This window comes from Triturus cristatus, chromosome 1_1, assembly GCF_964204655.1.
Source record: "Triturus cristatus chromosome 1_1, aTriCri1.1, whole genome shotgun sequence".
Classification (NCBI taxonomy): domain Eukaryota; kingdom Metazoa; phylum Chordata; class Amphibia; order Caudata; family Salamandridae; genus Triturus; species Triturus cristatus.
Genome location: NC_140579.1, coordinates 314,908,323 through 314,933,444, shown reverse-complemented (window position 1 = coordinate 314,933,444; position 25,122 = coordinate 314,908,323). Strand labels below are relative to the sequence as shown.

The following is a 25,122-nucleotide window of genomic DNA, read 5'->3' as shown; positions in this document are numbered from 1 at the left end:
CCTCTCCCTCTCTCTCTCCCTCTCGCTCCCTCTCGCTCTCCCTCTTCCTCCCTCTGTCTCTCTCCCTCTGTGTCTCTCCCTCTGTGTCTCTCCCTCCCTGTCTCCCTCTCTGTCTCCCTCTCTCTCTGTCTCCCCCTCCCACTGTCTCCCTCCCTCTGTCTGTCTCCCTCCCTCTGTCTGTCTCCCTCCGTCTGTCACCATCTGTCTCCCGCTCTCTGTCTCCCTCTGTTTCCGTCCTTCTGTCTTCCTCCCTCTGTCTCTGTCCTTCTGTCTCCCTCCCTCTGTCTCCCTCCCTTTCCCTCTCTCTCTCCCTCTGTCTCCCTCTCGCTCTCCCTCTTTCTCCCTCTGTCTGCCTCCCTCTGTCTCTCTCCCTCTGTCTCTCTCCCTCTGTCTCTCCCCTCTGTCTCCCTCCCTTTGCCTCCCTCCCTCTGTCTCTCTCCCTCCCTCTCCTTCCCTCTGTCTCCACCTGACTCCCTCCCTCTGCCTCCCTCTGCCTCCCTCTGCCTCCCTCCCACTGCCTCCCTCTCTCTCTGTCTCCCTCTGTCTCCCTCTCTCTGTCTCCCTCCCTCTCCCTCCCTCCCTCTGTAACCCTCTGTCTCCTTCTCTCTCTCTCCCTCTGTCTCCCTCCATCTCCCTCTCCCTCTCCGTCTCCCTCTCTGTCTCTCTGCCTCTCTCTGTCTCAGTCTCTGCCTCTATCTGTCTGTCCCTGTCCATGTCTCTGCCTCTATCTGTCTGCCCCTGTCTCTGCCTCAATCTGTCTCTGTCTGTCCCTGTCTCAGTCTGTCTCTGTCTCTATCGCTGTCTGTCTCCCTACCTCTCTCTGTCTCTCTCTTCGTCTCCCTCCCCCTCTCTCTGTCTCCCACCCTCTCTCTATTTCTCTCTCTCTCCCTCTCTCTCCTGCTCTCTCTCTCTCTCTGTCTCCCTCTGTCTCCCGTACTCTGTATGACTCCCTCTCTCTCTGTCTCCCTCTCTCTGTCTCCCTCTGTTTCCATCCCTCTGTCTCCCTCCCTCTGTCTCCGTCCATCTGTCTCCCTCCCTCTCCCTCTCTCTCCCTCTCGCTCCCTCTCGCTCTCCCTCTTCCTCCCTCTGTCTCTCTCTCTCTGTGTCTCTCCCTCTGTGTCCCTCCCTCCCTCTGTCTCCCTCTCTCTCCTGCTCTCTATCTCTCTCTGTCTCCCTCTGTCTCCCGTACTCTGTATGACTCCCTCTCTCTCTGTCTCCCTCTCTCTGTCTCCCTCCCTCTCTTTCCCTCTGTCTCCCTCCCTCTGTCTGCCTCCCTCTTGTCTGTCTCCCTCTGTCTCCCTCTGTCTGTCGCCTTCTGTCTTCCTCTCTCTGTTTCCGTCCCTCTGTCTCCGTCCCTATGTCTCCCTCACTCTGTCTCCCTCCCTCTGTGTCCCTCCCTCTGTCTCCCACTCTCTCTCTCTCCCTCTGTCTCCCTCTGTCTGTCTCCCTCTGTCTCCCTCTGTCTCTGTCTCTCTCTCTGTCTCCCTCTCTCTCTGTCTCCCCCTGTCTCCCTCTCTCACTGTCTCCCTCTGTCTCCATCCCTCTGTCTCCGTCCTTCTGTCTACCTCCCTGTCTCCCTCCCTCTGTCTCCCTCCCTCTGTCTCCCTCCATCTGTCTCCCTCTATCTGTCTCCCTCCCTCTGTCGCCCTCCTCCCTCTGTCTGTCTCCCTCTGTCTGTCTCCCTCCCTATCTATGTCTCCCTCTCTCTGTCTCCCTCTCTCTGTCCCTCTGTCTTCGTCCCTCTGTCTCCCTCACTCTGTCTCCCTCCCTCTGTCTCCCTCCCTCTGTCTGTCTCCCTCTGTCTGTCTCCCTCTGTCTGTCTCCCTCTCTCTGTCTCCCTCTCTCTATCTCCCTCTCCCTCCCTCTAACTATCCCGGACTCCCTGCCTCTGTCTCCCTCCCTCTGTCTCCCTCTCTCTCTGTCTCCCACGGTTTCCCTCTCTCTCTATCTCCCTCCCTCTGCCTGTCTCCATCTGTCTCCCTCTATCTGTCTCCCTCCCTCCCTCTGTCACCCTCCTCCCTCTGTCTGTCACCCTCTGTCTCCCTCTCTGTCTCCCTATGTCTCTGTCCCTCTGTCTCCCTCCCTCCCTCTCTCCCTCTCTGTCTCCCTCCCACTGTCTCCCTCTCTCTCTGTCTCCCTCTGTCTCCCTCTCTCTCTGTCTCCCTCCTTCTCCCTCCCTCTGTCACCCGCTGTCTCCCTCTCCCTCTTTCCCTCTCTGCCTCTCTGTTTCTGTCTGTCTCAGTCTCTGCCTCTATCTGTCTGTCCCTGTCCCTGTCTCTGCCTCTATCTGTCTGTCTGTCCCTGTCTCTGTCTGTCCCTGTATGTCACTGTCTCCCTCCCTCTGTCTCCCTCTCCGTCTCTGTCTTTCTCTGCCTCTATCTGTCTGCCCCTGTCTCTGCCTCTATCTGTCTGTCCCTGTCTCTGTCTGTCTCTGCCTCTATCTCTGTCTGTCTGTGTCTCTGTCTCCCTTCCTCTCTCTGTCTCTCTGTCTCCCTCCCCCTCTCTCTCTGTCTCCCTCCCTCTCTCTCTCTCTCTCTCTCCCTCCCTCTCTCTCCCTCTGTCTCTCTCATTCTGTCTGTCTCCCTCTCTCTCTGTCTCCCTCTCTCTATCTCCCTCTCTCTCTCTCTCTCTCTCTCTCTCTCTCTCTCCCTCTGTCTCCCTCACTCTCTCTCCCTCCCTATGTCTCCCTCCCTCTCTCTTCCTCCATCTGTCTCCCTCTATCTGTCTCCCTCCCTCTGTCTCCCTCCCTCTGTCTCCTTCCCTCTGTCTCCTTCCCTCTGTCTCCATCCCTCTGTCTCCCTCTGTCTGTCTCCCTCTGTCTGTCTCCCTCCCTCTGTCTGTCACCCTCTGTCTCCTTCCCTCTGTCTCTCTCCCTCTGTCTCCCTCCCTCTGTCTCTCTCTCTGTCTCCCTCTCTCTCTCTGTCTCCCTCCCTCTGTCTCCCTCTCTCTCTCCCTCTCTCTGTCTCCCTCTCTCTGCCTCGCTCCCTCTTTCTCCCTCTCTCTCTCCCTCTCTCTGTCTCCCTCTCTGTCTCCTTCCCTCTGTCTCCTTCCCTCTGCCTCCTTCCCTCTGTCTCCCTCCCTCTGTTTCCCTCCCTCTGTTTTCTTCCCTCTGTCTCCCTCCCTCTGTCTGTCTCTCTGTCTCCCTCTCTCTGTCTCCTTCTGTCTGTCTCCCTCACTCTGTCTCCCTCTCTCGCTGTCTCCCTTTCTCTCTGTCTCCCCCTCTGTCTGTCTCCCTCTGTCTGTCTTCCTCTGTCTCCCTCTCTCTGTCTCCCTCTCTCTGTCTCCCTCCCTCTGTCTACCCCAGACTCCCTCCCTCTGTCTCCCTCTCTCTCTGTCTCCCACAGTTTCCCTCTCTCTCTGTCTCCCTCCCTCTGTCTGTCTATGTCTGTCTCCCTCTGTCTATCTCCCTCCCTCTGTCTCCCTCTATCTGTCTCCCTGTCTCCCTCCCTCTGTCTCCCTCCCTCTCTCCCTCTCTGTCTCCCTCCCTCTGTCTCCCTCTTTCTCTGTCTCCCTCTGTCTCCCTCTCTCTCTCTGTATCCCTCCCTCTCCCTCCCTCTGTCACCCTCTGTCTCCCTCTCTCCCTCTGTCTCCCTCCGTCTCCCTCTTCCTCTCTGTCTCCCTCTCTGTCTCTCTGCCTCTCTGTCTCTGTCTGTCTCAGTCTCAGCCTCTATCTGTCTGTCCCTGTCCCTGTCTCTGCCTCTATCTGTCTGCCTGTCCCTGTCTCTGTCCCTGTATGTCGCTGTCTCCCTCCCTCTGTCTCCCTTCCTCTCTCTCTGTCTCCCTCCCTCTGTCTTCCTCCCTCTATCTCCCTCTGTCTGTCACCCTCTGTCACCTCACCCCAGCTTCCCGGGCACGCACACAGCTGCACCCAAGTAATTCACAGGTCTTTAAAAGACCATTTACTGGGAGACGTTATGCAATAGATGAGGCATAGTGAGAACAAAGCTTTCAAAGGAATGCCTCTTAATTAGCAGCAGTTATGTGCTAAGTGCCCGTTAATACCAGTGTCATCCCGCGACACACCCACCATTTGCAGGCGACACAGTACTGTGTCGGGACACGCAGTTTGAAAAGCTCTGGTCTAGAGTGTCAAATACACCGACTTAAGTGGTTATTGTATCGCTACAAAGCACACTCTCAAAACTGAACTTTCTCCAGGAGCTGTCACCTGCAACTACTTTTATCCGTCTCAATAGTGGTCATATAATTAACCTCGCGAGAATGGGAGGCCCAACGACACACCACTATTGCACCCATCACCCTCTCACCACGCGCAGATCTCAGCAATAGATGCATTGACCGACCATGCCAACCAGCCCCTGAACTGGGCATTATCGCAACCGGGCGTAAAAAGATTCGGTGTTGTATTCAGGGAGGAACAGCCACCATATGCAGTGATACATTCTAACTCATTTGTAGCCTATGCGGCCTCTCCTGGTTGGTATGAATGAATGATTTGTAGCACGCGAGGTCCAATCTGAGAGGCTGCACACCTCCACCTTCACCTCTCACAGAAGAGGAGACCAACAGAAGCTCAGCTCCATCTTTTAGTTTAGTTTTTTTCTTCATAAAAGGGCATAGTAGTGGCCTCATCCAGAGATGATCAGACAGCGCAGCCGCTTGGCAGGCAGGTAGAGGACCTAGTCTCCAGCGCTGGCATCAGCCTGCCTGTCACATTAAGCGATTGACCCACCCCCACCAGGCTAGGATGACTTTAGCAAAAGTCCATCTGCTTGTGCGATAGATGCACTTTCAGCAAAGCGGAAAGCCGGGAGGTCAGCCATGTTGTTGCAGCCAATGCATCATTCTCTTCCAAACACCTAAAAAAATATGGTCCCTTATACCCAGGGAGTTTCCTCTGTGCATGTCAAAATACCTTCCGCAGTTAACCTACTGGGACTGCCATGCTTTGCTAGTGCCACTGGGCTGTTCGTAGCCTGGTGCTTCCCACACTTGTACATGAGGACGCAGAACTGGGGCTGGGTGGGTGGCAGTCCTGATAATTTACAATGTTGCTCCTGCTCTGCCACGCCCTAAATATGCAACAGGAAGTTGAAATGCTTAGGAGAAAACTAAAACACAAATTCAAAGTAAAATAAGCACTTCCCCAGCCGCTCTGAGAAGTGGGAGGGCCCAGGAATCTCTTGCTGACCTAATCATCTTCTCCCACCCACTCCGCCCTAACCATCTCTGATTCTAAGCTGTACGTATTTTCTTATATATGACTTTTTGATGTATTCCCAGTAATGAGGTGTTCTTGAGGCACAATGAAGAACCCAGAGGCCAAATAAATGAATTAATAAAAGAAGAGCTTGTCAAAACTGTTTTCAGGTCTTAATCTGCTCAGTGTGGGGTGAAGCACTTATGCCTTCAGCAGGCCACATTACTTCTACTCTGCTCTACATGTAGTTCTACATGTAGCTCCTAGAATATAAAGGGCTGGGAAGCGCCATTATCAATTTGCATTTATTGCACTCTCTTCTTACAGACTCTGGTCTTCTCAACATTGTTAACGCGAATAATCATACTGCAGTCTTCACAGTTTGATGATGCCCCTGTCATTTCAGGCTGGGGCCATTTTGTACTGTTACTGTCATTGTAACTAGGACCTTTGCATCAGTCTGTTTAAGGTTCAGGGGCATGGCAGCTCATTGTGGCACTAAAGAAAATATTCTATTTCTAAAACGATTACATTTTAAAATGAAATAAGTACAAATCGCTCTGTACTGTGTTGTACAGTCGTATGGTATGTAGAGTGTGTCCTTATATTTCCAATGCTTACGTGCCGGCACTGCCTTATGCTTCTGATCCAGGCAGCCACTAATTGAATGTATGTAGTTCTATAAGCTAAACTAGCCTCTTTACAGTACTTGCAAAATACCAGTCTTGGAGACGGAAAGTGGATTAGGGTGTTGGAGTTTAGCTAGGAAGAGGCAGGGAAAGATGGGCACTAGGTCACAGAGGTGGGAGAACAATGTAGTCCTGTTAATTGTTAACAGGCAAGTATTTCTTGCTCAGGGCTTTGCCAGGTTTCTTTTCAGTTGCAGAGAGTTGGGGATGTCTGGGAAACGCGTGCTGCAACAACTTGCATCCAGAGAAATGAAGGACTTCCTCCCTGTCTACGGGGTTTGGGGTCTGAAGTGTTAATTTGAGCAATGTTAGCTGCTGAGTTGGAAGTGGTTGACTGTGTGATGGAAATACAAAGGGTCATGTTTCAAGATACTGTAATGCATTAACCATACAACCTTGAAGTCATTGGGCCCCGAGAAAGGTGCACACTGGGGTGAACTGTTTTCATTTTCTTGCACCAAAGATGATTACTGCAGCAAGTTTTTTTCAGTAACGTCAATGTACTTTTGTGCGTTTCTGAGTAGAGCGCATTACAATCGAACATTACAGCGGCAGTGATTGCACTATTAGAATGCTTTGGGAGAGTCTGAGATGAGCAGGGATGTATTTTCCCTGGTGTTGAACAATTCCTTGTGTTATGATGTTGGCTACTTGAGTGGCAAAGGAAAGACTGCTATAAAATATGTCTATTAAATTCTTGCTTTTGTGAACTGTCAGGGGTGGAGATCAGAGGGATTTCAGCAAGTAGGATTGTTGACGTTGACCTTGTTTACCATCAACGTGGTCTTTGTCATGTTAAATATAAAACTATTTTCCTTCATCCATGCTCAAATTTGTTTTAGGCATGCTGCGGTCAGTGGTGTATGTAGAACTTTCTTTGAGCTTGACCATTTTGTGAGCAAAGACGTTTTGTTGTATCTCCTGTTCTTTTGCACATATACAGAATGTGTTAAAATCCGTAGTTCAACGATTGAAACTTCCTTCAATATCTTTTTTTTATGTATTAGGGGATGTAGTCCATGCAATGGAAGGTTTATTACCTAGTTAATTATGTGACTCTGATAGGCTTGACTGTGACGGCCCACTAGAATCACTTAAATGTTTTTATACTTCACTTTTGCTTCCGTAGTGTAGTTAGCTAAAAGACTCAATATATAAGCTCATTGGGAAATTTAAATGGTCACTGTTATACACAATAAAATCCAAAGATTTTGATAGGTATACACTACTGGGTGGGTACTAATTAGAGAAACTCTTCTGATTGCAAGTAGATTGCTGAATAATCAATAAGTAGTAAAGAAAATATGCAGAAGTGTTCAAATAGGTGGACGGTGATGGAATTTTAGGGCAGGAAGGTGTCTGGGGGTTTATTAAGATATGTCTTGCTCCGAGGGATTTTTCTTCTACCTCCAATTCATTAATTCTTTGATGCACCTTTTTACCCTTACGAGAGAAAGAAAAAGGCGGGGGTCAGAGTAACCACCAGTAAGCCACTATGAATCTAGGGCAAACCGAACAGTCCAACTTGAATTCCTAGGTCATGTCTTTTTTACTCGGAGCAGAAGCCATTCCACCTGCATTTCTGTCTTTTAGGGGATTATCTGTCTGAATGTAAAAACCACTTGGTTTTTATCCCCATAAAAAGTTATTGCCAACATCTGCACATTTTAACATGTATACAAAAATGATTGCTTCACTTCAAAAGTGTTAATGCCTTATATTCCTAAGGAAAATTATTGACTCAATACTCAGAGTGACCTACTATTATTATTATTTCTAAATTTCTAAAGCGCGAACAAATACCATAAATGGTGTCTCGGCGCTGGGCAGACAAGGAGGCACGTCCTGTGCATTATTGAGTGAATAGCCATGTCTTCACTTGCCTTCTGAAGAGCAATAGTGAGGGGCTGGTTTTTATGTGATGGGGCAAGGAGTTCCAGAGCCTCGAGGCGGCCACCATGAAGCGTCTGTCTCCCCAGGTGACTGTTCTCACTCGTTGAATGCATAGTGAAGCGGATGAGGCTGATCTTAGCGCTCTTTTGGGAACGTACAGCTGCAGTGATTCCCTAAAGAAGTCGGGTCCTTGGCTGTTCAGTGCTCTGTATATAATGCACAGAGCCTTGAATTTGGTTCTCTTTTTTATTGGGAGCCAGTGAAGTTGGTAAATGACTGATGAAATCGGTGCAAACTTGGGTGTTCTGGTCAGGATTCGCGCCGCGGCGTTCTGCACCATTTGTAGCTTTTTGAGGACCTGCTCCTGGGCGTTCAGCAGAAGCCCGTTGCAGTAGTCCACCTTGGATAACACCAAGGAGGACATCAGGGTTTTCCCTGCAGACAGTGGTAGGTAGGGTAGTAGCTTTTTCACCTTCCGTAGCGTGAAGAAGGAAGAGGAGACCACTGCGTTGGCGTGATTGGTGAAACCTAGTTTGTTGTCGAACAACACTCCTAGGTTTCTGACCTTAGAAACTGGGATAGGTGGATTGCCCATTTCCGATGGCCACCAGATCGGAGACCAAGATGGTTTTAGGTCTCCAAACACCATTACCTCGGTCTTATCGGTGTTTAGTTTTAGACAATTATTGTCCATCCAGTGACTAATGGCTCTCATACCGGTCTGAAAGTTGGCTGCTACTTCAATCCCGTTCTTATGTACTGCCAACACCAACTGGGTGTCGTCGGCGTACGAAGTCACTCCCATTCCATGGGTTTTAATGATCCTCGCCATGTCCGACACATAGATGTTGAAAAGTGTCGGACTCAGCGAGGATCCCTGGGGGACTCCGCATGGCAGCACGAACGTTGGTGAATAGAAGTTCCCCATCTTCACTGACTGTTCTCTATTGGCTAGGAAAGAGGTCAGAAGTTCCACAGCCCTGCCCTTTATGCCCATAGCTTTGACACGGTCGATCAGGATGTTATGATCGACCGTGTCAAAGGCCGCTGATAGATCTAGCAGGATCAGAACAGCCGAACCGCCCTGGTCCATGATCTGTCTGATCTCTTCAGAGGCCTTGATGAGCGCTGTCTCCGTTCCATGTCCTCTTCTGAACCCGAACTGGGTGTTATCCAACAGGTTATTTTGATCAATGTAGTTGGCCAGCTGTTTGTTTATGGCTTTTTCAAGAATTGTTGATGGGTAAGGGAGAGCTGCTATAGGGCGGTAATTTTTTAATTCCAAGGTGTTAAGAGTTGGTTTCTTTAATAGAGGCTTTATTATTGCAGTTTTCCAATTTTGGGGATATGTTCCTGTCTCACAAATGGTGCTGCAGATGTTCTCCAGGATTGGTGCTACTACATCAGATGTTAGTTTGATAATGGTTGGTGGGCATGGATCAAGAGGGGATCCTGACATAGTGGTTTTAATGAGGTCTTTTATTTCTGTTAGTGATGGGGGGATAAATTCGTTCAGAGATGAGGACGTAAGTTCTATGTTCTTGGTGTCGTTTGACAATTCCTCATTCGTGATGTTGTTAAATTTATCGAAAATTTCAGTTACCTTGGTCCTGAAGAAGTCGGCCATTTTATTGCAAAGGTCTTGGGAGGTTTCAGTAATATTGGCTGTTGGTATCGTTGTTAATGTAGCCACGGTCTGGTATAGTTGCTTACTGGAATTCTGTGCTCTTTCTATCTGTTCACAGAAATATTTGCTTTTTTCCTGTCTTAGCGTTTTCCTGTAGTCTGATAGCGCTTGTTTGTATCTTTCTTTGTCGTTGTTGTCATAGTTGACTCGCCAACGCCTTTCTAGATTGCGGCATTTCTGTCTCTCTATTCTTATCAGTTCGGAGAACCATGGGGCTGATGGTGTTGCACGATTAGACCGCACTCTTTTTAGAGGCGCTACTTGATTTAAGGTATCTGTAAGCCATTGGTTATAATTATTTGCTGCTAGTTGAGGGTCAGATACTGGGGGTGGTTTAGTGTTTCCGAGAGTTTCGGCTAAGGTGATCGTTTCTATATTTTTCCAATCCCTGCAGAGCCTCTGTTGTTTTTTTGCCGAGGGTTGATTTTTGTGTTTTTTAACACTAACGCAGAAAACCACCACTGCGTGATCTGACCATACAATTGGAGTTACAGTAGGGGGGGCAATGGCCGGGTTATTCGTGAACAATCCATCAAGAATGTGGCCTGCTTTGTGTGTAGGTAAGGTGACCAGCTGGTTTAGGCCGGCTGCCTTAAGGTCCTCAATCAAACTCAGAGTATCTTTGTCTAGGGTGTTTTCTAGATGAAAGTTAAAATCTCCGAGTATTGTGAAGTCAGAGACTTCTGGCACAGTTTCTAATAAAGTGCTGATGGATTGGAGAAATGGTGTTCGGGCCGCAGGGGGGCGATAGAGCAGGACTCCATTGAACACTTGAGTGGGGGAAAGCGTGATGGAGAAAGATAGTGTTTCAGCCGGGATAGTGGCTGAAGTTCCAGTTTTTACTGCTAGATTTTGCAGTAGGATTATGGCGAGGCCGCCTCCTTTTTTTCCGGCCGGTCTGTCTTGTCTGACAATGTAGTAGCCCTCAGGGACGGCTGTCACGAGATCGGGGTCAGAAGCCAGGTCGGCCCATGTTTCTGTTATGAACAGAATGTCTAATTTGTGTGCCGATATTAGTTCGGCCACCTCTTCTTTGTGTTTGCACATAGATCTCGCATTCACTAGTGCGCATTTAATGCTTATGGTATCTTTATGTGGTGCTTCAGGAATTGGGGGTGTCTGAGTACAGGAGTGGGTGCAATTGAGATTGCATTTAGGGCAAGCTTTGTAAATTACGTCGGAATGCGCGTCTAAGTTAAGAAGTGGGCAATCCTGGCGGAGCATGGTGCTTCGAATCTCTGTCAGGTAGGAGGAAGAGTATTTCAGAGACTTAGGTGCCGATCACGATCCGGCAAAAACCGGGTACGAACCGTCGGACGGAGCATAATCTCCGCCCGACGCGTACCCGGTCGTCAATTTTTACAAACAAGGAATTACGATTCGCACGGGTACACCATTACCGTACGATTCGTAAAAAAGCCCGACCGAACAAAAAACACCTACCAATGCGATCCGGGAAAGCGCCGACCTGACGTCGGGACGCACGCAGCCAGCCATTCACGACCCAGGAATCACGATTCGCACCGACGTCACCCCGCACGGTGAATATTTTGCGGCAGCCAAAAACTGCCGGGAAATCAGGACGACGCGAACAAGGACCACCAGTACGCGACGGACAGACGACGCCGCGAACAAGGAGGACCAGTACGCGACGGACAGACATGGACCCGAACCTACGAGTCATCCCTGCCCTCATAGCAGTACACCTCCTCTACAGGTTACGACGCAGACGCCGCAGAAGGTCAGAATAACTAAGGGAGGGGGGAAAGTGGGGTGGGGTGGGGATGGCACGACCAGGGCAGGCCACAAAACAACCACATAAGTCACACACCACACATGGCCTGGACATACCTGACTCCCCTGCCCTGGTCACCACGAGGGGGTGGGGGCGTGTCCTGATAAGCCAGCGACCGCCACAACGGAAGTCCGTCACCACGCGAACCGGCAACACAACCAGACAGGTACGTCCCGTACCCACGCCTGAAGAGCGTGGGTACGAGTCGGACCACGCCCACACACGTCACCCCAACAATGGCGGGACGGATCGCACCCACGTGGCAAAGGCCTGGGTACGGGCCGCACAAACATCACATAGCGTGGGGACGGATATGTACGGACCCTACCCCCACCCCGTATGCAAGGAGCGTACCCCCCACCCCAACAGTGAAAGTACGACCCGTACCCCCACCCGCGTATGCATGGAGCGTACCCCCACCCCAACAGTGTAAGTTCGACCCGTACCCTCACCCGCGTATGCATGCAGCGTACCCCCCATGCCAACAGTGTAAGTACGACTCGAACCCCCACCCACGAATGCAAGGAGCGTACCCCCCAGCCCAACAGTGTAAGTACGACCCGTACCCCCACCCGCGTATGCAAGGAGCGTACCCCCCATGCCAACAGTGTCAGTACGACCCGTACCCCCACCCGCGGACGTACGGAGCGTACCCCCACCCCAACAGTGTAAGTCCGACCCGTACCCTCACCCGCGTATGCATGGAGCGTACCCCCCATGCCAACAGTGTAAGTACGACTCGAACCCCCACCCACGAATGCAAGGAGCGTACCCCCCAGCCCAACAGTGTAAGTACGACCCGTACCCCCACCCGCAAATGCAAGGAGCGTACCCCCCAGCCCAACAGTGTAAGTACGATCCGTACCCCCACCCGCGAATGCAAGGAGCGTACCCCCCAGCCCAACAGTGTAAGTACGACCCGTACCCCCACCCGCAAATGCAAGGAGCGTACCCCCCAGCCCAACAGTGTAAGTACGACCCGTACCCCCACCCGCAAATGCAAGGAGCGTACCCCCCAGCCCAACAGTGTAAGTACGACCCGTACCCCCACCCGCGAATGCAAGGAGCGTACCCCCCAGCCCAACAGTGTAAGTACGACCCGTACCCCCACCCGCAAATGCAAGGAGCGTACCCCCCAGCCCAACAGTGTAAGTACGACCCGTACCCCCACCCGCAAATGCAAGGAGCGTACCCCCCAGCCCAACAGTGTAAGTACGACCCGTACCCCCACCCGCGAATGCAAGGAGCGTACCCCCCAGCCCAACAGTGTAAGTACGACCCGTACCCCCACCCGCGAATGCAAGGAGCGTACCCCCCAGCCCAACAGTGCAAGTACGACCCGTACCCCCACCCGCGTATGCAAGGAGCGTACCCCCCATGCCAACAGTGTAAGAACGACCCGTACCCCCACCCGCGGACGTACGGAGCGTACCCCCACCCCAACAGTGTCAGTACGACCCGTACCCTCACCCGCGTATGCATGGAGCGTACCCCCCAGCCCAACAGTGTAAGTACGACCCGTACCCCCACCCGCGAATGCAAGGAGCGTACCCCCCAGCCCAACAGTGCAAGTACGACCCGTACCCCCACCCGCAAATGCAAGGAGCGTACCCCCCATGCCAACAGTGTAAGAACGACCCGTACCCCCACCCGCGGACGTACGGAGCGTACCCCCACCCCAACAGTGTCAGTACGACCCGTACCCTCACCCGCGTATGCAAGGAGCGTACCCCCCATGCCAACAGTGTCAGTACGACCCGTACCCCCACCCGCGGACGTACGGAGCGTACCCCCACCCCAACAGTGTAAGTTCGACCCGTACCCTCACCCGCGTATGCATGGAGCGTACCCCCCATGCCAACAGTGTAAGTACGACTCGAACCCCCACCCACGAATGCAAGGAGCGTACCCCCCAGCCCAACAGTGTAAGTACGACCCGTACCCCCACCCGCTAATGCAAGGAGCGTACCCCCCATGCCAACAGTGTAAGTACGACCCGTACCCACACCCGCGGACGTACGGAGCGTACCCCCACCACACCAGTGTCAGTAGACTCGTACCCTCACCTCAAATGCATTGTGCGTACCCCCACCGTGTATGTGCCAAGCGCACATATCCAGAAATCGGAGGTGTGTGTGCAGAGTCCACCCAGCAGTGCCCTGAGACAGGAGTGGTGGGTGTGGAGTCCTCCCAGCAGTGCCCTGAGACAGGAGGGGTGGGTGCAGAGTCCTCCCAGCAGTGCCCTGAGACAGGAGGGGTGGGTGCCTATCACTCCCAGCAGTGCCCTGAGACAGGAGGGGTGGGTGTGGAGTCCTCCCAGCAGTGCCCTGACACAGGAGGGGTGGGTGCAGAGTCCTCCCAGCAGTGCCCTGAGACAGGAGGGGTGGGTGTGGAGTCCTCCCAGCAGTGCCCTGAGACAGGAGTGGTGGGTGTGGAGTCCTCCCAGCAGTGCCCTGAGACAGGAGGGGTGGGTGCAGAGTCCTCCCAGCAGTGCCCTGAGACAGGAGGGGTGGGTGCCTATCACTCCCAGCAGTGCCCTGAGACAGGAGGGGTGGGTGTGGAGTCCTCCCAGCAGTGCCCTGACACAGGAGGGGTGGGTGCAGAGTCCTCCCAGCAGTGCCCTGAGACAGGAGGGGTGGGTGTGGAGTCCTCCCAGCAGTGCCCTGAGACAGGAGGGGTGGGTGTGGAGTCCTCCCAGCAGTGCCCTGACACAGGAGGGGTGGGTGCAGAGTCCTCCCAGCAGTGCCCTGAGACAGGAGGGGTGGGTGCCTATCACTCCCAGCAGTGCCCTGAGACAGGAGTGGTGGGTGTGGAGTCCTCCCAGCAGTGCCCTGAGACAGGAGGGGTGGGTGCCCATCACTCCCAGCAGTGCCCTGAGACAGGAGGGGTGGGTGTGGAGTCCTCCCAGCAGTGCCCTGAGACAGGAGTGGTGGGTGTGGAGTCCTCCCAGCAGTGCCCTGAGACAGGAGGGGTGGGTGCAGAGTCCTCCCAGCAGTGCCCTGAGACAGGAGGGGTGGGTGCCTATCACTCCCAGCAGTGCCCAGAGACAGGAGGGGTGGGTGTGGAGTCCTCCCAGCAGTGCCCTGACACAGGAGGGGTGGGTGCAGAGTCCTCCCAGCAGTGCCCTGAGACAGGAGGGGTGGGTGTGGAGTCCTCCCAGCAGTGCCCTGACACAGGAGGGGTGGGTGTGGAGTCCTCCCAGCAGTGCCCTGAGACAGGAGGGGTGGGTGCAGAGTCCTCCCAGCAGTGCCCTGAGACAGGAGGGGTGGGTGCCTATCACTCCCAGCAGTGCCCTGAGACAGGAGGGGTGGGTGTGGAGTCCTCCCAGCAGTGCCCTGACACAGGAGGGGTGGGTGCAGAGTCCTCCCAGCAGTGCCCTGAGACAGGAGGGGTGGGTGTGGAGTCCTCCCAGCAGTGCCCTGACACAGGAGGGGTGGGTGTGGAGTCCTCCCAGCAGTGCCCTGACACAGGAGGGGTGGGTGCAGAGTCCTCCCAGCAGTGCCCTGAGACAGGAGGGGTGGGTGCCTATCACTCCCAGCAGTGCCCTGAGACAGGAGTGGTGGGTGTGGAGTCCTCCCAGCAGTGCCCTGAGACAGGAGGGGTGGGTGCCCATCACTCCCAGCAGTGCCCTGAGACAGGAGGGGTGGGTGTGGAGTCCTCCCAGCAGTGCCCTGACACAGGAGGGGTGGGTGTGGAGTCCTCCCAGCAGTGCCCTGAGACAGGAGGGGTGGGTGCAGAGTCCTCCCAGCAGTGCCCTGAGACAGGAGGGGTGGGTGCCTATCACTCCCAGCAGTGCCCAGAGACAGGAGGGGTGGGTGTGGAGTCCTCCCAGCAGTGCCCTGACACAGGAGGGGTGGGTGCAGAGTCCTCCCAGCAGTGCCCTGAGACAGGAGGGGTGGGTGTGGAGTCCTCCCAGCAGTGCCCTGAGACAGGAGGGGTGGGTGTGGAGTCCTCCCAGCAGTGCCCTGACACAGGAGGGGTGGGTGCAGAGTCCTCCCAGCAGTGCCCTGAGACAGGAGGGGTGGGTGTGGAGTCCTCCCAGCAGTGCCCAGAGACAGGAGGGGTGTGTGCCTATCACTCCCAGCAGTGCCCAGAGACAGGAGGGGTGTGTGCAGAGTCCTCCCAGCAGTGCCCTGAGACAGGAGGGGTGGGTGCCTATCACTCCCAGCAGTGCCCTGAGACAGGAGGGGTGGGTGTGGAGTCCTCCCAGCAGTGCCCTGACACAGGAGGGGTGGGTGCAGAGTCCTCCCAGCAGTGCCCTGAGACAGGAGGGGTGGGTGTGGAGTCCTCCCAGCAGTGCCCTGACACAGGAGGGGTGGGTGTGGAGTCCTCCCAGCAGTGCCCTGACACAGGAGGGGTGGGTGCAGAGTCCTCCCAGCAGTGCCCTGAGACAGGAGGGGTGTGTGCCTATCACTCCCAGCAGTGCCCAGAGACAGGAGGGGTGTGTGCAGAGTCCTCCCAGCAGTGCCCTGAGACAGGAGGGGTGGGTGCCCATCACTCCCAGCAGTGCCCTGAGACTGGAGGGGTGTAACACATGTGTGTGAGGCCAGAATTATCCACATGCATACTGGCTACAAGGGAACATGTCCCCAAGAACTCATGTCAACAGACTCCACACACAAGTACAGTGATCACCAAGGATGCCACGATTGTCGCAGGTGGAGACATGGCCCTGCATGCATGGCCAAAGTAGAAGGGCTCCGTCACACACACAGCTCATGTAGACACAGCTCTGCGCTAAACATTGGGAACACCCTGCAGGGAAGAAAGCTGGGTACACAGAGGAAGGAATACACCCTGGGACAAGTGCACCATGCAGTAACTGCTTACATGAACAAAGAAAGTTAGCCAACACCTTGTGATGGCACACAGATCACAGGGTCCCACCAATGAGCAGTACACTACTACATATCCCACACACCCAAACCCTTACACACCACCCAAAACCATGTAGCAGCCCCACCAACACCAATACCAGCATAGCAGTAGTGTGATAATGAAAACAAAATTAAGCTTTATTCAGCATGAGCACAATGTCCGTGGATCGCAGGCAGTTCAATCTTCACAAAGCCCATAGGGCAGTCAATGATTCTCAGCTGGATGGGGGACACAGTGGGATGCGTGTCCCCTACCTTGCCTGCACAGTCAAATGGCATCGTCTTCCACACTGGTGAGGGCATCAGGGAGGGGGGAAGCAACAGGCACCGCAGGGACATCAGGGCAAAGGGGCGGCGTTGTGGGTGCAGGGATGGAGGACTCCACCACAGGGGGTGGGTCAGTGCCAAAGGCGGAGGCCAGGATGGCACTACACACCTTTGCAAGGTCCTCCAGGGAGTCCCCTGCACCCGAAGGGACCTCAGGCCCCAAGGAGGGGGGGGGGTCAGAGGGATGGGTCGCAGCGCCACCGGGGGAGGGTGGAGACAGGGGGGGAGACTCAACCACCCTGACCGGGGACCTCCTTGACCGCTTGCGTGGTGGTGTAACTGTGGGGCTCAGGGACAGAGCGGCCATGAAGGAGTCCTTGGGGGAGATGTGGCCAGGAGAGCTGAGGGGAGGGGATTTGGAGGGAGTGGACTGGGTGGAATGCGGACTCCCACTATGGCTGCGTGTCACACGTTTGCCCCCCGACCCAGTGGGTGTGCCTACCTCACCCTGTGTGTGCGTGTCAGGAGGAGTGCGGTGGACCTTCCCTGCTGGTGTGGTGCCCGTGTCCGTTGATGTGGGTGCATGCCGACGTCTGGGTGTACGTGTGACAGGCATGGGAGTGGGAAGTGTGGATGGGGCAGGGGTAGGTGGGGGGAGGTCGCGCTGCAGGAGACCCACTGCTGCAGTCAGTGTGGAGTCGATGGACCTCAGCAAGTTGCGTTGGTCAGCCTGCGATGAATGAATGCCCTCCAAGAAAGCCTCGATGTTGGTGAGGGTTTTGCCGTGGGCATGGAGGACATTAAGGATCGCAGCCTGACCAACCTGCAGTTGCCGCTGGATGTCCACAGACTCTGCATTGGCGGCAGCAGTGGAGACAGGGGCAGGGGGTGCGGTGCCTGGCAGGAAGGAGACATGCTGTGACCGGGCACGCTGGGAAGGGACACGAGCAAGTGGGAGGCGGCTGGTGGAAACTGAGGGGGCGGTGCGAGGTGTTGTTCCGCTGTCAGCTGCTGGTGCAGCCTCCGCCCACTCGGAGACATCGTCCCCGGACCTGTCAGCTTCGTAGTCTGATGTGCCAGTCGACAGGTCCTCGGCCACACTCTCCTCCGCCTCTGTCCCACTCGATGTGCCAGACCCGATGTCACGGCTGGCACTGGTGCTCGGTCCCTCCGCCTGGTCTGTGTCCATGTCTCCCTCTGTGTCCCCCGACGATGCTGTGGGCAGGGTGGAGAGACAGAAATTATTCAGACACCTGTACACATCTGTCACATGAGTCCAATCTACATAGGTAACATTGCATGGCCTGAAAAGGAAGATCCCTAACATCTACTGAACAGGGTACCGATGTAGGGCATGAAACACACAGTTGGTTGAGCCACCATGCCACTGAAATACCATGGAGAGCATGAGACAATAGCTAAACACAGGAAAAGGAGTCTGACATAGCACCCAGGCCCTGGGGACAATCCAGCACTGCATCTGCACCACACAGCGTTGGCGAAAATACCGATGACCAGGGACCATATCCATGAACTTGAGACACATGCTGCATAGGTAATGCTGAAAACATGCACAACATGACTCGGTCACTGCACATTGCGTGTGTGTCCAGGCACATCACACACTGCCCAGACCCAGCAAGTGGTAATCAGGATTTAACACATAGGCATTGCCCGCCCCAACAAGACCCTACACGAGGCAAATTGTTGAGACACAGGTGGCACCAACATCTCATAGTCTGGGTGATACACACAGGGGCAGGCAAAAAGCAAGATTGGACGCCAAACAGCCAAGGTGCGCCTGTACAAATAATGAGGTACCAGTGCCCATCCTCAGATGAGTATAACAAGACACACAGGCACTGGCAACTGTGAGTATGAAGAAGGACAATCAGGTCAGGCTGCACAGTGGACACCTGTACAAATTAGCACGTCTATATACATGGTGACAGGGGACAATGGCACAGAGCACAACTTACGCTGTAGACACTGACAGTGGCCACGTTTATGATGACACATACACCACTGAGGAAAAGGTGCCCCAGGGGACAGTAGTGGGCACGCAACTACATGCTACTGAATGGTAATGACTGCAACACACGTCACCATCCCTGCACTATGTGTATCGCACACTCATGCACATCATGTCACAGGCCACTACATAGGACATGCGCGCTGTAAGGCATGACACATGAGAGACCAACTCCCATGTCTGGAGTCAGCATCAGTGCCAACTGACATGGAACCCACATGCAGTGAACTTGACAGTGCACAGGCAAGGTCCCACAACCTGTTACACACCACCCCCACACATGATGCTACAGACATTGTTCCCGTGGACAAAGCGCCAGCCTACATTACCCTGTGAAGGAGTGACTACACACAGACCAGGGAACACTTTGCAAGGAGGGGAAGGGTGGCAGGGGCACAGCGCTATACTGGGGCAAACAGGATCTGCACAGCACCTTTAAACCCTGCCAGTGGATTCATGCTACTGTGCCCTTACAAATGCCGGTGACACACAACAAACACACATGTACCTACCCCCTTCCGGCTGCTGCATCGCCTGTAAGCGCCTCTCCAGGTCTGGAAAGACCACCGGCAGCACACGCCTGTGGAGGTGGCTCAGACGGCGGCGGCCGCGGTTCTTGTGGCTCTCAGGTGAGTCCCCCAGCAGGAGCCGTGCAATCCTCCGCGTCCAGCACCGGATATCCTGCCAGCGTTTCCTCACCTGGGGCAGGCTCCGCCTCCGACCATCCACACCCCTCACGGCACTGACGGCGGTCAGCCAGATCTGCTCCTTGGCAGTGGCGCCTACCTGTGAGGAGGAACAAGTGACACCACATCAATACACCAGCCACATGTCACAGAGAGACATATGGGTACAAATTAGCTGGTTACAACAAGGCATGTCATGCAGCCAACGCATTGCACCTTTGTCATAGGGACATCATCCCCTGGTGAGGGAAAAAGCACTACGTGCCACAGTGGGTACACAGGTGGAATGATGGCAATGTCACAATCAATGATCAAGGCTCACACTGTGCATCACACCCACCCCTCCTGTCTCAGGGCACTGCTGGGAGGACTCTGCACCCACCCCTCCTGTGTCAGGGCACTGCTGGGAGGACTCCACACCCACCCCTCCTGTCTCAGGGCACTGCTGGGAGGACTCCACACCCACCCCTCCTGTCTCAGGGCACTGCTGGGAGTGATGGGCACCCACCCCTCCTGTCTCAGGGCACTGCTGGGAGGACTCCACACCCACCCCTCCTGTCTCAGGGCACTGCTGGGAGTGATAGGCACCCACCCCTCCTGTGTCAGGGCACTGCTGTGAGTGATAGGCCCCCACCCCTCCTGTCTCAGGGCACTGCTGGGAGACATCAGGCACCCCCCCCCTGGGACCCCCCCGACAGTACATGGCATGTGTGTTACACCTGGACGCAATGGCAGAATTCACAGTCACCACATAGGGACAGTCTGTGGCAGTGGCCTATGCACTCACCTGATAACCTGGTCGCCCATACAGCATGGAGTACTGTGGGAGGATCACATCCAGCAGAGCCATGTTCTCCTCCAGGGTGAATGGCTGTGTCCTCTCCACAGCCCTTGACATGGTTCCAGGGAATCAGTAGCAGCAGCTGGGTCGACGAATGCAAAGATGTGCAGGCAAGTGCTCCCTCATGGGACCTGGCTGCCTTATATGTGCCCTTCTGCCCAGTCTCATGCACAGGAGCACAGAGAGATTGGTCACTCACATTTGCATCCTATGTTTCCACCAATCCCTTCAAACCTAGCAGTCTGTGGGTTCTCTATCGGTTTCATTCTCCTGCATGATGTCAGCCCCACAAACACATTGCAACAAAGTAGACAAATCCCAACTGACTTCTGCTGTGCACCTTCCAGAACAATTTCGAATTTTGAACTTGGTCTCCATGACAACCAGCATGCATGTAGGCCTTAATACTTGTCCCCTATGTAATTTGGAGCATCACACACAGGTACGGTGCGTGTGGGGGCCCTAGGGCACCCCAAATGCATGGCAACGGCCCGTACATGCATGCCTACGCTCTCCATCACTTTTGGTCTGCACGCGTATGCGTACCCGTAGTGGTACGGACCGTACACTCGCATCTACGCTCTCCATCACTATGGGTCTGCACGCGTATGCGTACTCGTAGTGATAGTGAGCGTAGATGTGAGTGTACGGTCCGTACCACTACGGGTACGCATACGCGTGCAGACCCATAGTGATAGTGAGCGTAGATGCGAGTGTACGGTCCGTACCACTACGGGTACGCATACGCGTGCAGACCCATAGTGATAGAGAGCGTAGATGCGAGTGTACGGCCCTATCACTATGGGTCTGCACGCGTATGCGTACCCGTAGTGGTACGGACCGAACACTCGCATCTACGCTCACCATCACTATGGGTCTGCACGCGTATGCGTACCCGTAGTGGTACGGACCGAACACTCGCATCTACGCTCACCATCACTATGGGTCTGCACGCGTATGCGTACTCGTAGTGGTACGGACCGTACACTCGCATCTACGCTCACCATCACTATGGGTCTGCACGCGTATGCGTACCCGTAGTGGTACGGACCGTACACTCGCATCTACGCTCACTATCACTACGAGTACGCATACGCGTGCAGACCCATAGTGATGGAGAGCGTAGATGCGAGTGTACGGTCCGTACCACTACGGGTACGCATACGCGTGCAGACCCATAGTGATAGAGAGCGTAGATGCGAGTGTACGGTCCGTACCACTACGGGTACGCATACGCGTGCAGACCCATAGTGATAGTGAGCGTAGATGCGAGTGTTCGGTCCGTACCACTACGGGTACGCATACGCGTGCAGACCCATAGTGATAGGGCCGTACACTCGCATCTACGCTCACCATCACTATGGGTCTGCACGCGTATGCGTACTCGTAGTGGTACGGACCGTACACTCGCATCTACGCTCACCATCACTATGGGTCTGCACGCGTATGCGTACCCGTAGTGGTACGGACCGTACACTCGCATCTACGCTCACTATCACTATGGGTCTGCACGCGTATGCGTACCCGTAGTGGTACGGACCATACACTCACATCTACGCTCACTATCACTATGGGTCTGCACGCGTATGCGTACCCGTAGTGGTACGGACCGTACACTCACATCTACGCTCTCTATCACTATGGGTCTGCACGCGTATGCGTGCCCGTAGTGGTACGGACCGTACACTCACATCTACGCTCACTATCCCTACGAGTACGCATACGCGTGCAGACCCATAGTGATGGAGAGCGTAGATGCGAGTGTACGGTCCGTACCACTACGGGTACGCATACGCGTGCAGACCCATAGTGATAGAGAGCGTAGATGCGAGTGTACGGTCCGTACCACTACGGGTACGCATACGCGTGCAGACCCATAGTGATAGTGAGCGTAGATGCGAGTGTTCGGTCCGTACCACTACGGGTACGCATACGCGTGCAGACCCATAGTGATAGGGCCGTACACTCGCATCTACGCTCTCTATCACTATGGGTCTGCACGCGTATGCGTACTCGTAGTGGTACGGACCGTACACTCGCATCTACGCTCGCCATCACGATGGGTACACATACGGCAGCACTCCCACAGTGATTTGGGAACATGCACAGGCCCTCTCAGCAGCAGTACGGCGGATTTTACACATCACTGTGGTGATAGGCGACACACATGTAGGAATAGGGCGGACATACTTGTCCATGGATGGACATACTTGTCCAGGAATGGACATCAAGGCATCGTCTGTGCATTACCACATGTGTGGGGCACAGGTGTCACAGGCTGTGATGTGGAACATGCCTCCTGAGTGGAGAAGGCACCAGATGTATGATGAGATGTGTACATGTGTACTGTGTGAGGGTGCAATGTGTGCCAGGCATGCCCTTGACTCCTTTGACATGTGTGCATGTGGGACTGCGCACTTGGGGTGAGCGTCACTGGCATGGCACGGACACCAACACACGGAAGTGTCCCATGATGCCCGGTACAGGGGTCATGACACATGACTTGTCACTACCCACAGTGCACAATGTGACTATGCCATATATGTGTCCGGGATTTACATCAGGTTGATGTTGTAGCACCCTCAAAAGCTGCAGCCGTTGCAGCAACCAACATGTGGCTGTGTGTAGATTGTCATTGCACACTGTTCCCAACACCATGCCACATGTGTTATCGGATGTGAGGTGCACATGTATGCAAGGGACACGGAGTAGCGTGACAAGGCCATGTCAGCAAACTCACAAGGAATGTGTGGTGAGTCATGACATGTGCACCTTCATGGCAAGGTGTGTGGGCTGGACTAGTGTAATGTCATGTGACCTGTGGCTCAGGTGTTCCGCTGCCAGTCTCTGCAATCGGCATCACACTTCTGCTGATGTGTGGGTGTATGTCACTCCTGTCTTGCGTCGGGCAGTGCACTTGCACTGGGACACAGTTATTTCCATGGCGTGGCATGGGGAGGTTCTCAATCACCGTGTGTAGCTGGGTCTTGGAAGGAGTGTCACCTTGCATCCATACGTGTCCTGGGCATGTAGCACATGCCTGACTCCCTATGTGGCATGTGTGTATTGCCAGATTTACATGTGCTCAGTAGACATGAGTTGTTCTCGTAGTGCACTCACTCTTCCTTGTCACTTCCAAATTACTGCAGAGCGCCTCCTGTTGCCCGAAGAATTCCAGACTTGGCCACCATGCAGGAGAATGACAGGATCCGGCTCTACCGCTTCACCCAACCGTTGATTCTGGAGCTGACGGCGAGACTGGCACCACACCTGCAACCGCAGCACAGGTATCCTACGGCACTGACACCCCAGCTGAAGGTAATGGCTGCCCTACATTTCCTTGCCACGGGTACCTTCCAAAATACCATAGCTCATGTTGGTGGCATGTCCCAGAGCATGTTCAGCGGTGTGCTGCATGATTTCTTGGAGGCCATGTTGATTCACCTGGATGACTTCATCAAGTTCCCAACCCCTGAACAGATGACTGAGGTCAAGCGTGGTTTCTATGCCCTGGGAGGGATGCCCCATGTCATTGGGTCCATAGATGGGACACATGTAGGTTTGGTACCACCACACGCACGGGAGGTGGCGTACCGCAATCGGAAGCACTACCACTCCATCAATGCCCTTGTGGTGTGTCTGTCCAACATGGTGATTTCACATGTCTGTGCTCGTTTCCCAGGATCAGCACACGATGCCTACATCATGAGGCGTAGCGGGATGCCTGATATGATGATGCAGCTGCGCAACGAACGGGCATGTGTTGTTGGTGGGTACAGTCTGTCTGTCCTGTATTCTGTTTGGCCGAGCAGCACTACCGCTTCGCCAGTTCTAACGATATCCATGTGCTTTCCATTTAGGGGACGCTGGCTATCCCAACATGCCTTGGCTGCTGACACCTCTCCGCAACCCCATCACGCCGGCCCAGCTCCGCTACAACACCGCCCATGGCCGGACAAGGCGAGTGATAGAGAGGACGTTTGGCATGCTGAAGAGCCGATTCAGGTGCCTCCACAAGACCGGCGGCGCACTCCCATATGCCCCGGCAAAGGTCTGCAAGATCTTCATGGTCTGCTGCATGCTGCACAACATGGCAGTTGAAAGAGCTGTGCCACTCATCCTGAATCAACATGACGAGGACCATCCACCCGTGGAGGACGAAGGGCTTGGCAATGGGGCTAGTGATGTGGAGGATGTGGAGCCGCAAGAGGACATCCGGACTCGGCTCATACGCGACTTCTTTGCTTAGTGGTGAGTACCAGTGTCTGAGTGTGCACGCCTTGGTCCCCGTGTGGCATGTGTTGTGATGCGTGTCTCCACCTGCATGTATGGCACGTGAGTCAGAGGTGTGTGTGGGTGTGTCACTGGAGTGATGGTGGCAGTGATGGTAGTATTTCCCCACTCATAATTGTGACCTAGCATGTTGTCATCCATACATGTGTCGAGTCAATGCACATGCAAGTGGCTGTGCTTTTTGTGGCTGACTTCTTGTGTGTCTCTCTTCCCCAGGTACCTGCGCATGCCGTCTTCTGGTTGCATTGTTGTGGCACTGCTATTCCTCATGGACATGGCATCGTGGGCTGACTCAGCGTTACAGGCACGGACACGTTTGGAAGTCTCCATGGGGTAAGGGATGCATCTGGGGTGTATTGGGTGTGGCAGTTGTTCACGATGTGTGCACACTGCCCCGGTCGGGGTTTGGTTCCTCTGCAGACATGTGGCATCCCCATGGGACACGACATGCAGCTGGGTACACCTGAATAGATGGGCTGCCTGGTTGTCAGTCATCAGTGATGGGATAGTGGATTGTGATGAAGGCATCAATGTGTGTGACACTGCCCTCGGACACATACGGTTAACATTGTCTTGACATGGCGTGGGACTTCCACATCAGCGGATGTATGGTGTATGGCAGTCTCTCCGTGAGCAGCTGTGGGTATTTAGCTGTTAGCCGACACTTGTGTGCCAGTTCCATGGCTATCACGCATTTGTGCTGCAGAAGGGGGGTGCCAGTGTTGGAGCCACATGTTACTCCACATGATGTGTTCATGTGTACTTCAAGTTGCCTCTGCAATCCCAAAAACATGACTATTAAAGGTGTCCCTATGCCTCCAAGGTGCCTCTTCTCAGTCAATGCTGGTGTGTTGGCACGGTGCATCCTGCATGTCTGGCATGGTATTCCCTGATTGTGGCT

The 25,122-nt window shown here is 54.3% G+C and overlaps 1 protein-coding gene across 1 annotated transcript in view; it reads right to left on the bottom strand.

The window, feature by feature from the left end:
* The window catches only part of LOC146870169 (uncharacterized), a 165,505-nt gene that overhangs the window by 13,656 nt on the left and 126,727 nt on the right, over positions 1-25,122 (bottom strand). Inside the window, exon 11 of the mRNA XM_085641584.1 lies at positions 8,824-9,705. Coding sequence (XP_085497710.1) covers positions 8,824-9,705 — 882 coding nt within the window. The remainder of the gene's footprint in view (positions 1-8,823; positions 9,706-25,122) is intronic.